The 15,209-nt window shown below is 35.2% G+C and overlaps 1 protein-coding gene across 1 annotated transcript; it reads left to right on the forward strand.

Annotated features, from left to right (window-relative positions):
* Window positions 1-1,020: 1,020 nt before the first annotated feature.
* On the forward strand, window positions 1,021-11,029 carry LOC128021426 (probable inactive glycosyltransferase 25 family member 3). Its single transcript, XM_052608572.1, has 12 exons — window positions 1,021-1,354; window positions 2,673-2,783; window positions 2,934-3,051; window positions 3,329-3,463; window positions 4,440-4,644; window positions 4,868-4,987; window positions 6,258-6,334; window positions 6,414-6,520; window positions 6,630-6,762; window positions 7,767-7,894; window positions 8,045-8,248; window positions 10,647-11,029. The coding sequence occupies exons 1-12, from the start codon at window positions 1,152-1,154 to the stop codon at window positions 10,879-10,881; spliced, it is 1,776 nt and encodes a 591-aa protein (XP_052464532.1). The 5' UTR covers window positions 1,021-1,151; the 3' UTR covers window positions 10,882-11,029.
* Window positions 11,030-15,209: the final 4,180 nt, after the last annotated feature.

Genomic DNA, 15,209 nt, shown 5'->3' on the forward strand with positions numbered 1-15,209 from the left:
AATTGTTGAATAAAGTAGTTATTTTTGTTTTCTTTGCGCACATAGCATTACGGTTGAACACTTGATGTCACATGGACTATTAACTTAACGTTGTCTTTACTACCTTTCTGGGCCTGGGAATGTTTCAGTTGTGTTGCTGACTATGCTCGAATTTCATCAAATACATCTTTGTGTTATCAAGATGAATGGGGGTCTTACGGGTTTGGACTGACATGAGTTTATCAGTAATTAATGACATAATTCTCATTTTTGGGTGAACTATCCCTTTAAAATGCCAGATGGTACATTTGTGAAACAAGCTCAACATGTCCCTCTTGTGGTTGTTCACTGTATTCAAAGGTTTTATGAAAGAAGCAGTTAGTACTTTGTGTGATTGTTTTGTCAAATTAGAAAGTTTTCCATCTAAGCGGTTACATAATGTGTTTTTGCTATGTATTCGTTTTTTAATGTACGATAGCAGATTTATGCTGGCACACTGATGATGTGGTTTCAGTTTGATCAATTTCACATTTTATCAAACTGTTATTTCTTCAATTTGTTCTTTCAGACAGAATGTAAACTTAAAGCGGTTTAAGGAATTAGTAATGTGATCTGGGAACTCGGACTAAACTTGACAAAAATGTCACTGTAGGCTCATCAATCTCAGTGATGTATTTCGACAGAACAATCGCTAAAATGGCAGTGGTTCAGATTCCTTCTTTAGTTGCCACAAAAACGAGAAAAAGAAAGGATGCACACGCATACACAAATGTTGCTCTGTATGACGAAAAAAATGAAAAAGAACGTCACCATACTGTCCTGAAACATATTGGCTACAGTGAAACAATGTAGCAAACGTTAACGCAACATTTAGCATTCTAAAATGTAACAGTAGGGCTTCAGAAAAGAACGTTGATGTGCTCTGGTGAAACATTCTAAATAACAGACAGTCAACGCAAATGTTACAATGACTGAACATACAATGTAACAGTTCTACGAACAAATCCTTACACGGAAGTTGTAACTCAAACCCAGCTAACAGAACACGTTGGCTCCTCCGGGGAGAACGGAGGTTTGAAGGGGAGTGTGAAGTTTAGGGAAGAGCCCTCTTCTGCTGCTGACGCGGATGGGACTGTTTGAGCAACGACGCCGAGGACCACCGAATTCCAGTCATGTTATCTTGGATTAAAAGTGTTTGGACCATTTTAGCGGTAGCACAATGTTACTTTTCAGAGGGAAACTATACTGAAGAGTCAAAGACGCATCCGCCCACAGTCGTTATAGCAATCATAGCACGGAACGCCGCTCATTCTTTACCCTACTACCTCGGAGCCCTCGAGAGATTAAACTATCCTAAAGAGCGCATCTCTATCTGGTTGGTGACTTCCTTCTTTGCCGTTTAAGCTTGTTGATGATCTTATTATTATTTGTAGATGTCAAAATGTCAATCTTTTTTGCATTCAATCACCTCATCCCCTTCACTCTTCCAGCTTTCCCTCAAAAGCAGATCCCCTTCCCCCAGCTAATACTGTTTGGGTTGTATGTTGTGTATTTATGCACTTTAATGCATTTATTTTATTTATAGCGCATACTAAATAAACCAGTTAATAATACTCTACGTAGTGCACGATTTAACGTTTAAAGGTGCTTCAAGTGGTGAATTTTGGTATTAAATGGACAGGAGAAGTCTAAGGCTACATAAAATGAAAAAGTAGTTATTACATGTTCGTGCTGGTAGTTAATTTGTATTACTCAGTATTTAAGACACCGACAAATAAGAGTGCCCAAGTTAAACAAACATACACATATGCCAAGTTGATGTTTTTTTTTTATTTGTTTTAATTTATTTTAATTGTTTTATTTACTCGAAATGTAATGTGAAGTATCTTTCACGAAATACCATATTTTCCTTATTCCTTATGTAAATCATTTTATAATGATAATTATTTTTCAAAAGGTACAAAGTATTTTTTAAAACATCATGAATTGTAAATTCATAAATATCATTCAGTTTTGAGAGGGGTTGCATAACTTGACATTTTACATCCTGGACTAACTTTGCCTTGCCATAAAAAGGTCAAAGTAATAAGGATTTTCTCTATGATATCACTTCCTGTTGTTTTTCCTGTATGTTTATGAATGGCGGTTGCACCACATGACTTCATAGAATATATATATATATATATATATATATATATATGTGCACATAAATGCTCATATACTTATGGAAATCTGTAATGTATGAGGTTTTATTAACAAAGTTCGGGAGGAGCACGATCAGATAATCATCCAATTTGGCACAGGGGCATCTTTTTTAGCTAATCACCTTAACTATCTCAACAGGTGTATAAATATGCAGGCCTCCTACCTCCTGTCCTATAACAGTTTTCCGGCATCCCTCCTCCACCCCAACTCCTCACTTCTAATCTATTTTTATCCCAAATCAGGGATAGGGGGAGTTCTTTGGGTTCGGGCTATGCTCTGGGCCCGGACCCCTCCCCCAGGACAACACGCCAAAATATGCTTACTATTCTCTTTCAGATTAGCTGTAAGGGTGAACTCGTGAAATGTGCATCGTATCATAAAGCGTGGCCAAAAACATAACCATCTTTTGAGTGGTTTCGTATGTTTTCAGGTGGAGGTAATTTACAGACACCAATTAATTCCTGCTCTCTGCTTAATGTTTCCTGTAGGTTGGCGACAGACCACAACATTGACAACACAACAGCAGTCCTGCGAGAATGGCTCACAGTCATGCAAACACAGTATCACTATGTGGAGTGGAGACCTTTAGATAAACCCGTGTGAGATGAACATCACACAACATGAACATACGGCAGATACTTTATCCTGTTAAAGCCACAATTTAATTTTTTTTTTTGAGATCTGTTTTTAAGTTTTTAAAATGTAGGTACTACCAATGAATCTTGCATTGATTTGTTTTATCCACACAGATCCTATGTAGGTGAGCTGGGGCCCAAGCACTGGACTAATGACCGCTATGAGTATGTTATGAAGCTCAAACAGGCAGCGCTGGACTTTGCCAAGGAACGCTGGGCTGACTACATTCTGGTATGACCCAGTTAGAGCCTATACACCCCAATTTTGGATCACACACAGCCAAATATCTATAACAGGAATATAAAAAAATACAACCAGGTCAAAATTCTTTAAAAGATTCAGATCTTATTGGGGCCAGAAATGTGAATTGTGCTGGAATGCACTCAAATAATTTTTGCTCATATCATGTCAGTATCTTTTTATATTTTCTAATATCAAGTCTATCAAATGATATCATTAGGATTGTGTTATCAGATGTCATTCTTTGTGTTTATTTTCTCATCTGCAGTATTCAGACGCAGACAACATCCTGACTAATCCAGACACACTGCATCTCTTGATGTTGGAGAATAAGTCAGTCATTGCCCCCATGCTGGACTCACAGTCAGGCTACTCCAACTACTGGTGTGGCATCACTCCACAGGTACAGTGCAATGAATTTACAGCTGGGGCGAGTGTGTGTGTACATGTGCATGATCTTAAAATAAATGCTGTTCTTGTAAACTCTCTGTTTATCAAAGGACAGAATGATATAAAATAAATAGAATCTATAATACTTAAATTATCGAGCAGTAAATCAGCATATTAGAATGATTTCTGAGGATCATGTGACACTGAAGACTGGAGGAATGATGCTGAAAATTCAGCTTTGATCACAGAAATACATTACATTGTAAAATAGATTTTATTCATTAAATAAATACAAAACATATTAAAAAAACGATAAAACTTTACAATAAGGTTCATTAGTTAACTACTTTAGTTAACTTGAACTAAAAATGACCAACACGTATACAGCATTTATTGATCTTAGTTCATGTTCATTTCAACATTTCCTAATGCATTATTAAAATCAAAAGTTGTGCTTGTTAACAATAGTTAATGCACTGTGAATTAATATGAACTACCAATGAACGACACAATGTATTTTCATTAACTAACATTAAAAAAAATACTGTAATAAATATATTGTTCACCATTTGTTCATGTTAGTTACTACATTAACTAATGGAACCTTATTGTAAAACGTTACCCAAACTTTTCAGCAGTAATTTATGCATACAGTATACCAGTAAAGATTTATTTTTGCAGTAATTTCAATAATTGACCTAGATTTTTATCTGTATTACAGCATTCACTAAATATGTAACTAAATATTATGCTACAAAAACATAAAATGTTGCACTCAAACTTGTGCATGGAAACTTGAATCTGTGATTCATACATTAATTGTCCAAACAAACTGATTTAAATTATTCCCATTTCACAAAGCTATACACAAGGGAGAGCAGATATTGTATATTATATTATAGATATATTCATTATAGGTCTGTTTAGGGTGTGTTTGTTCAAACACTTTGTCCTTTGGCTGTGTTGTTCAGTTTTCTGTTTCGTCTCAGGGTTACTATCGTCGTACTGCTGAATACTTCCCCACAAAACAGCGGCAAAGGCTGGGCTGCTACCCTGTGCCGATGGTCCACTCCACTATTCTGCTGGACCTGCGCAAAGAGGACACCAAGAAAGTGGCCTTTCACCCCCCTCACAAAGACTACTCCTGGCCCTTTGACGACATCATCGTTTTTGCCTTCTCCTGCAGGATATGGGGTATGTTGCCCCCTTCTGGAAGACTCCAGCAGATCTCATTTATCTTATGCAAAATGATGAGTTCAACATTTGGATTTAGTTTGGACGGATTGAGGAAAAATTATTCCCTATGTCCAACTGACTTCATTTTTTTTAGGATTGACGGTCAAATAGCCTTGAAGAGAGTCAGAGTGAGTAAAGTTTCTGACACTGTTCATCTGATATGATTCACTTTCTGAAACAGAGGTGCAGATGTATCTGTGCAACAAGGAGCGTTACGGGTATCTGAACGTACCTGCAAAGCCTCATCAGACCGTGGAGGACGATCGGATCAATTTTGTCCACCTTTACCTGGAATCTCTGAGTGAGTAACACTGACATTTCATTTTGTTATTTTTTTTATTAAATCATATTTTTAGAATAAACTTGTGCGTTAACTTGAAAAATGTATAATGATAAGAGCACTTAAATGAGCTTGTACAGCTCGTGTGAGAAGCAGTGCACTTGAACAGTGCACAGTTATAGTACTTCAAATATTTAAAAAGTATGTTTAAAAAAATTTCTTACTGATTATATAATAATAATGACATAAAAGACCACTTAAAGTGATTATATTTGTTTTATGACACTTTATGACCTTTTTTGGTTTTTAAAGTTTTGGTTACCTGGACTGTAAAGTGAATCCTTTTAAAATAGGTTTTAATAAAAAATATTGTCTTTTTTTTTCAAGGATTTACCAAAGTCTTGAGGTTTTCTGAATAAACTGATTATGTTTTTTTATAATTATTTGTGGATGAACTATCCCTTAAAATACACTTTTATTAAATGCGCATTTCAATTTTGTCATATTGATTTAATTTATTTTAAAATACATTTTACATTATTATGTTTTAATCTTTTGTTTTACGCTCATTTATTTTTATGTTAATAATGCACGTCATGTACTTTATTATAATTCGAACTGTAGTCTTTTATATCATAGTACATTTAATATGTTTTGAATGTATTAAATTGTACAAATAAATTACAACTGTATAATTGTAAATGTATGTAAATACCGGACATTTTAACATGATTTGCAAACATTTTTATTTAATTGCAGTTAACATGGAGTTAAGTGTCTGAACATTTGCACTTAAGAATTGTCTTTTAAAATACATACACACACACAGACACACACACACACAAACACACACACACACACACACACACACACACACATATATATATATATATATATATATACTGTACATATACATGATGTAAGTACATATATAAAGTACATATGAATATACTTTTTCACAAGGGTGGCAACTGACAAGAATATGATAGAAATAGTATTTAAAATAGGATTTTGTGAGGTGAACGTTTAATATGAAATTGAAGTCATACACATGATACAATTGTAAGACATAAAGTCACAATAACAAGATAAGTCACTTATAATAAATAAAGTTACAAGAATCTTTGAGATTTTTTTTGTTTACCACAGCTACAGTATGATCATGTAGCATAAAATATCCCTAAAAGCGTCTCGTGTGATTTTCAGTGTGGTCTCACTGTATTTGAAGAATACACTAACCTTTAGCTCCTTAATCAAGGATTTGTCCTAATTAAAATAATTTCTCCCAAAGTCCACGGGCCGCCAATGTATGTGTCTCGCCATGTCCACGTTCCTCCCAAACAGTCTGATCTCATGGGCTTTGATCAGGTAAAGTTGAGTGCATGCTCTTGTTTTTTTACCATTGCTTTGAGCTACACCATTCAGCGTGTGTGTTTGTTCTCCTTAGATCTACCTGATAAACCTGCGCAGACGTCCAGACCGCAGGGACAGGATGTTACGGTCACTGTATGAGCTAGAGATTGATGCTAAAGTTGTGGATGCTGTTGATGGAGCGTAAGAACAGACATTTACTCTTAAGAGCAATCTTTATTCATTCTTTCTTTATACATGCAAATGATGATAAGAGCAATAATGTTGTTTTTCCACTGGTGTGTGCATGCAGAGCTCTGAACAGCAGCGATATTAAGATTCTAGGTGTTGATCTCTTACCTGGTTACTACGACCCTTTCTCCGGCCGCACGCTGACCAAGGGAGAGGTGGGCTGCTTCCTGAGCCACTACAACATCTGGAAAGAGGTCAGCGGACCCTTAAACTATTGAAATAAAAGCCACTTTTATATATTGTTATTGGTAGCCCTTTACATTAAGGTTCCATTAGATGATGTTGGATAATGTATTAACACTAACGTATGAACAAGACATTGGTTGCAGTATTTATTAATCTTTGTTAATGTTAGTTAATGAATGCACAACTTTTTATGGATGGGTAATGTTAGCTGAGGTTCATTAAATTATATTAGCAGACGTTTGATTAATAATGTGATTAAATGTTTAAATTAGCATGAACTAATGCTTTAGGAGTATCATGGTAGTTATGATGTAGTTAACAAATGGATTCTTTTTTTAGAATACGGTGTCTAATGCATCATGGGTTGCTTTTATTAATGTAGCTAAAATATACATTATATAAATGTATGTTATTATTATTGTTAATATTACTACTATTATTTATTTTGAAATGTACTACTGTGCATTACAACAAATATTTGTAGAAAAGCAGTCATATTATGAAATATGATTACAATTTAAAATAACTGTTTTCTGTTGTGTTGTATTGTAAAATGTAATTTATTTCTGTGATCAAAGCTGAATATTCATCATCATTCCTCCAGTCTTCAGTGTCACATGATCTCCAGAAATCACTATGATATGATGATCTGATGCTTAAGAAACAGCTCTGATTATTATCAATGTTTGTTTTTAATTATCAAAACAATTATCAAAACATTGGATGAGTCATATTTTTGTTGAAATCCTTGATAAAATACTGTACGTGTTCCCCATTCTTTAATGAATAGAAAGTAAAAAGATTATTTATTTGAAACATGCATCTTTTGAAACATCCAAATTATAATTGTGTCGCTGTTACTTTTGGTCAATTGAACCCATCCTTAATTTCTTTGTAAAAAAATAAATAAAAATCATACTGACCCCAAACTTTAACTAAACAGTAGTGTTTATTAAAATAATTAATATATGTCAGTATGTCAGAATGATTTGATCATTGCTATCATTCATAGATGGTAGACATGCAGCTAGACAAGGCGCTGATTTTTGAGGACGATGTGCATTTCCAAGTCAACTTCAAACGTCGCCTGATGCGTCTGATGGAGGAGGTGGAGCAGGTGGAGCTGGACTGGGACATCGTGTGAGTGACACCTGTCTGTCACTAGAACAAACCAGAACCAGAACAATGCAGTTATAAGGAAGCCTTCAGTTTTATTTGTGCAGATTGGTTATGATTTTATAGCATATAAACTCATCAGGTGACTTTAACTGTTGTGGTGATCTGTTGCAGATACCTGGGCAGGAAGAAGGTGTACCCTGAAGAGGAGGTCCCAGTGGAGAATGTGAGGAACCTGGTGTACGCTGATTTCTCCTACTGGACGCTCTCTTACGCCATCTCTCTTCAGGGAGCTCAGAAGCTCCTCAACGCCGAGCCGATATCCAAGATGCTTCCTGTGGATGAGTTTCTCCCCATCATGTATGATAAGCACCCAAAGTGAGTTGCACGCTCAAGTCTTCAGCGTTGAAGCATATTTTATAGGAATAGTTCACCTAAAAATGAAAATATAATCACCCTCAGGTCATTGAAGATGTACATGGGTTTGTTACTTCATGGGGAGAAATTTAGCATTGCATCAAATGTTCACTAATGGATCCTCTGCAGTGAATGGGTGCCGTCAGAACGAGAGGTAAATTCATGTAATCCACACCGCTCCAGTCCATCAAGTAACGACACGTGACGTGAAAAGCTGCATCATTAAGACATTTTAAACGTCAAACTATCGCTTCTGGCTAAAATACAAGTCCTCTATACATAATAATGCTTCCTCCAGTTAAAAAGCCGCCTCATCTGAATCAGGAGAGAAATATGCACAGATCAGACACAGTTAGTTGGTGGGTTTTGATGTGAAAGCTATAAAGGGATGGACTTTTTCACTGGAGAAAGCAATGTTAGGTATAGCGGACTTGTATTTTAGCTGTAAACAATGGTTTAAATAAAAATTTCTTGAAGGATTTATTTCTTAAAGTACACAGCGTTTCTCTTCTCAAGAACGTAACTGATGGACTGGACTGGTGTGGATCATTTGTGGATTATTGTGATGTTTTTATCAGATGTTTAGACACTCATTCTGACGGCACCCATTCACTGCAGAGCACCCACTGCTGAGCAAATTTCTCCAAATCAGTTCAGACAGAAACAAACTCATCTTGGAAGGCCTTAGGGTGAGTACCTTTTTATTTTTGGGTGAACTATTCCTTTAAATGTTAAAATGATTTGTTTGGTTAGAAGAGTGATGTTGCTAATTTTAGTTGACAAAGAATGCATCCTCACCATAAAAACATATGCATTACTCCATTATATTATGAGTACTTCACATTTTTGCAAAGTAGGACTGACTGAAATAGAACACCACAAATGTGCACTTAGGTACGGAGATATGCATAGTTTCTTCACTATGTAATTGTACAAGTCATTTGATTTTTATGGACAGTGTCGAGACTCAAGCCAAGAAATAAACCCAGCTTTGATTCCTCTGTGGATTGGCATGATGCCTCCCTTTAACCCCGTCCGTTTCCTCTCCATCTCTGACTCTTATTCAGTTCCCGCCTGAAGCTCCTCATCCCCACAGAGACAGATCAGAGCAGCGTTCTCCCCGTATTATTCAATCTTTCCAGCTAACCGCGGCTCTCTCGGCAGAATCCAGCGTGTTGCTGCTGCCCCGCTGACGGCTAACCCTTTAAACACCCTGCCCTGTCTTCCCCGTTACGCATTCCAGCTAAATTAGTAGCTACTTTAGCCGCTTTGCTCTCCTTCCAAGTCTGACAAAGCCAAGGGCCCTCATCCAGCTGGCCCAGTACACACGTTTACCCTCAGCACATGAAGTATCTCTACAGGCTTCTGCTGAAAATAACTGATATTTTATTAATTTATTAAGGTAAAGTCGAGCAGCACAAGCCCTGAAATGATTTGCCAGCTCATTCTTGATCCAAAAGAGACATTAAATAGATCAGTGCTGACCTCTTTCCTTTGAAAGGTTGTAAAGCCAGCATCTCTAGTACTTTTTAAAATTGAGATAGAAATCTATTTTTCCCAATTGCTCATACTGAGTCGTAGAAATTTTGTGCCATACAGTATAGGATATCTAATATATTATTAGATAGTTTTATTATATTATTCATTACCTTATTATGTTATATTATCAAATATAGATTCATGTATATTTATAAAATAGGATTAAATAATTTAAGGATACCCACACACACACACACACACACACACACATATATATAAATTATTTTTATTTATTTATTTCATTGCATGTCATTTATATTGCTTATATTTAATATGAATTTATATATTATATTATATTATATTATATTATATTATATTATATTATATTATATTATATTATATTATATTGCTTATACTGAGTGGTAGGAATTATTTAACATCTTAAATTATTTTATTATATTATTTAAAATATGGATATAGTATAAATACATATACAGTATTATTATTATTATATTAATTAACCTGCCTGGTTATTATATTATATTATATTATATTATATTATATTATATTATATTATATTATATTATTGCTTACACTTATGTTTAGGTATTTTTTTAATACTATGTAATAATATTTTTAATTGGAATAAATTATCTATTTGTCCCCCCCCCCCCACCCACACACACACATACATATATTATATATATATGTACATATATATTATATTATATTTTATTTTATTTATTTATTTATTTATTTATTTATTTTTTTGGGGGGGGGGGTCTAGTGACGTCATATGAAAATATTCATAACCTATTTTCTAAAGCATACAATCATAAGTTCAGAGTTCAGCTTCTATTTTGTTGTTTTCTTTCAATAGTGAGGACTACAAATCCCATTTTCCCAATCGGAATCTGAAGGTGTATTCCACACACCCCCTTCTGGTGCAGCCCTGCCATTACGCCGGTGACCCGGAGTGGGTGAGCGACACAGAGACCTCTACGCTGTGGGATGACGACAATGTGCGCACGGACTGGAGGGGCTCGCATAAAACTCTCAAGGGCTCTCAGCCACCGGCCGGCCTGCAGAGCGCCACCCACAAGGACGAGCTGTGAAGTACTGCCCCAAAGCCACAGACATGAACGAGTGAGCAGCTGTCCCTCATCACGGAGACCTCAGACCTGTGGAAGAGACGAGGGAGGCCTGGGACCAATCCTTAGGAGGAGACTACCACTCGTTTTTTCTTGTTTTCCAGTAACAATATGATTTAAAATTAAAAATTAAATTAAATTAAATTTATGCATTTAGCAGACACTTTTATCCAAAGTGACTTACAGTGAATTCAGGCTATCAATTTTTACCTATCATGTGTTTCCTTAGTAAAATAAAAGATATTAATATAAAGATATTAAGACATGTTTTCAGACAATATGAATTAAGTTTGTGGCATTTTTCTTGTTTTAAGTGCAAGTTTAACAGCGAGAAAATTTGAAAATTCTAAAATAGAAAAAAAGAATTCAATGGAAAACAAAAACTGTAAAGAAAACAGGATGCAATAAATCTGATGACTTTTATACTTGACTATGATTCAAGAGGAAAAAAGATTCATTATATATTTGAGGAGAAGGTTTTTGTCCATCTTTTGGTACAGATTAAGGACATTTTCTATCTCTGTTAGGGCATTTTTCTCTATTAACTATATAAAAAAGGACATTTGTTAGTTTTTATGGAAGTAGTGCATTATTAATTTTACTACTGGATTTTATTTGTTAGTTTGAACAGCTGTCGTAAGGACTATCATGCTCAGGCAATCAAACAAACAGAGATTAGTGTGTTTTTGAAAAGTGTGTGTGGTGAGTTTCTTTCTATTTTGGTGCACTTTTGCTGTTCATGTCGAATTTCTCTGTTCCCATCATAATCATTTGTTCTTATTTATTTATCTCCCGTCTTATTCCCTTCTGTGTCTCTCCAAACTGAACAGCAGGGCCATATGAAATATCATGATAAGCGTATGCATTAAAGTTTTGGTAAATTTTGTTGTTGTTTTTTTTATTTTTTTTGGTAAATTTGGTTGTTTTTGAAAAAATAAATAAATAAAATAAGAATAATAATGTTGGATGTGAGTCACATGTATTTTATGCTCAATCATTTAAGGAACAGTATTTGATCTTCAGACCTTTTTTTTTTTTTGAGCATATGGCTTTTCTAGAAAATGAACAAAAAAGCAGCTAGCCGCACACTGAATCCAGTGCAGACTGGAAAAGTTAGCTCTGAAGATAGCAATGTGCTGAAACGTCTGCCTGCTCTTGTTCATTTGTTTTTAATTCGATGCACTTTTTTGCACGATGCAGTTTATAAAGTCTGCATTGGATTTAGTGTACAGCTAGCCACATTTTTATCTTCTTGGTTCTACGCACCTGCAGTAAAAGGATTTATGTTTTCTCATTTGGAGCTTTACACATTTTCTTAAGTTTCTTATGACTTTTCTAACCATACAAGGATATACTGAATGACAGTTAAATCAATCAATAGAAATAAATTCCTAATGTGAAGAATTATGGCAGTAATTTTATAAGTGAAATCACTTGTCTCTCGGATAGATAACAAATGCAGATATTATAAACCCATAGTTAAAACTAGAACATAATAATATGGTGTTAATATGGACTGTTTTATGTCCAGCTGCTGGTTCTAGTGCAGTTCTGTCGCCATCTACTGGTTAGAGTACAACATTACCACAACCACATGTTTGTTTTTCTTGAATGGCCTTGTTTTGAGAAGTTAATCGACCAAGCCCATTTGATTTTTTTTATTATTATTATTTCAAATTGTATATATATATATATATATATATATATATATATATATATATATATATATATATATATATATATATATGTGTGTATATATATATATATATACAGTATTGTTCAAAATAATAGCAGTACAATGTGACTAACCAGAATAATCAAGGTTTTTAGTATATTTTTTATTGCTACGTGGCAAACAAGTTACCAGTAGGTTCAGTAGATTGTCAGAAAACAAACAAGACCCAGCATTCATGATATGCACGCTCTTAAGGCTGTGCAATTGGGCAATTAGTTGAAAGGGGTGTGTTCAAAAAAATAGCAGTGTCTACCTTTGACTGTACAAACTCAAAACTATTTTGTACAAACATTTTTTTTTTCTGGGATTTAGCAATCCTGTGAATCACTAAACTAATATTTAGTTGTATGACCACAGTTTTTTAAAACTGCTTGACATCTGTGTGGCATGGAGTCAACCAACTTGTGGCACCTCTCAGCTGTTATTCCACTCCATGATTCTTTAACAACATTCCACAATTCATTCACATTTCTTGGTTTTGCTTCAGAAACAGCATTTTTGATATCACCCCACAAGTTCTCAATTGGATTAAGGTCTGGAGATTGGGCTGGCCACTCCATAACATTAATTTTGTTGGTTTGGAACCAAGACTTTGCCCGTTTACTAGTGTGTTTTGGGTCATTGTCTTGTTGAAACAACCATTTCAAGGGCATGTCCTCTTCAGCATAGGGCAACATGACCTCTTCAAGTATTTTAACATATGCAAACTGATCCATGATCCCTGGTATGCGATAAATAGGCCCAACACCATAGTAGGAGAAACATGCCCATATCATGATGCTTGCACCTCCATGCTTCACTGTCTTCACTGTGTACTGTGGCTTGAATTCAGAGTTTGGGGGTCGTCTCACAAACTGCCTGTGGCCCTTGGACCCAAAAAGAACAATTTTACTCTCATCAGTCCACAAAATGTTCCTCCATTTCTCTTTAGGCCAGTTGATGTGTTCTTTGGCAAATTGTAACCTCTTCTGCACATGCCTTTTTTTTAACAGAGGGACTTTGCGGGGGATTCTTGAAAATAGATTAGCTTCACACAGACATCTTCTAACTGTCACAGTACTTACAGGTAACTCCAGACTGTCTTTGATCATCCTGGAGGTGATCATTGGCTGAGCCTTTGCCATTCTGGTTATTCTTCTATCCATTTTGATGGTTGTCTTCCGTTTTCTTCCACGTCTCTCTGGTTTTGCTCTCCATTTTAAGGCATTGGAGATCATTTTAGCTGAACAGCCTATCATTTTTTGCACCTCTTTATAGGTTTTCCCCTCTCTAATCAACTTTTTAATCAAAGTACGCTGTTCTTCTGAACAATGTCTTGAACGACCCATTTTCCTCAGCTTTCAAATGCATGTTCAACAAGTGTTGGCTTCATCCTTAAATAGGGGCCACCTGATTCACACCTGTTTCTTCACAAAATTGATGACCTCAGTGAATGAATGCCACACTGCTATTTTTTTGAACACACCCCTTTCAACTAATTCAACTAATTGCCCAATTGCACAGCCTTAAGAGCGTGCATATCATGAATGCTGGGTCTCATTTGTTTTCTGAGAATCTACTGAACCTACTGGTAACTTGTTTGCCACGTAGCAATAAAAAAATATACGAAAAACCTTGATTATTCTGGTTAGTCACATTGTACTGCTATTATTTTGAACAATACTGTATATATATATATAAGTAGTAGTTATTATTCTACAGCTTCTGTCATGATGATTTATGACTTTGACCTTTGACCTTTTGACAGGTTGAACTTCCGGTAACCTTATGATGGATGGGCGGAACTTTCCGACTTCAAGGGTTAACCTATGACCTTTCCCCGCATCGATCATGTGCTTTTGACAGAAAGTTTTACCCTATTGACCTGTTAGTTCTAAATCATGGTTTTGACGGCTAGTTTAAACGGAAGATGAAAGACTCCTCACGCATCGATCATGCGGTTTTGACAGAAAGTTTTACCCTATTGACCTAGTTAGTTTTAAATTATAATGGTACATGAAAGACTCCCCAATCATCGATCATGTGGTTTTGACAGAAAGTTTTACCCTATTGACCTAATTAGTTTTAAATTATAATGGTACATGAAAGACTCCTCACGCATCGATCATGCGGTTTTGACAGAAAGTTTTACCCTATTGACCGTTAGTTTGTTTGAAGTCTGTGCCAGATAACTTGTTTGAAGTTTATCACAGTTAGCTTGTTTGAAGTCTGTGCCAGATAACTTGTTTGAAGTTTGTGTCAGTTAGCTTGTTTGAAGTTTGTGTCAGTTAGGTTGTTTGAACTCTGTGTCAGTTAGTTTGTTTGAAGTTTATCACAGTTATACGGTTATGTGTGTGTGTGTGTGTGTGGTTATAAGGCTTCTCCCCCCTCCCATTACATTTATGAGCGGTGTATAAATGGGATCGGTGTGTTCTACATTTATATATATAAAACACCATATAATTTATATAATCTAAAACACATTTTAATTATTTCACATTCATATATAAAACATTATATAATTTATATAATCTAAAACACATTTTAATAATTTCACATTCATATATAAAACATTACA

Source organism: Carassius gibelio, chromosome A10 (genome assembly GCF_023724105.1).
Source record: "Carassius gibelio isolate Cgi1373 ecotype wild population from Czech Republic chromosome A10, carGib1.2-hapl.c, whole genome shotgun sequence".
NCBI classification, from domain to species: domain Eukaryota; kingdom Metazoa; phylum Chordata; class Actinopteri; order Cypriniformes; family Cyprinidae; genus Carassius; species Carassius gibelio.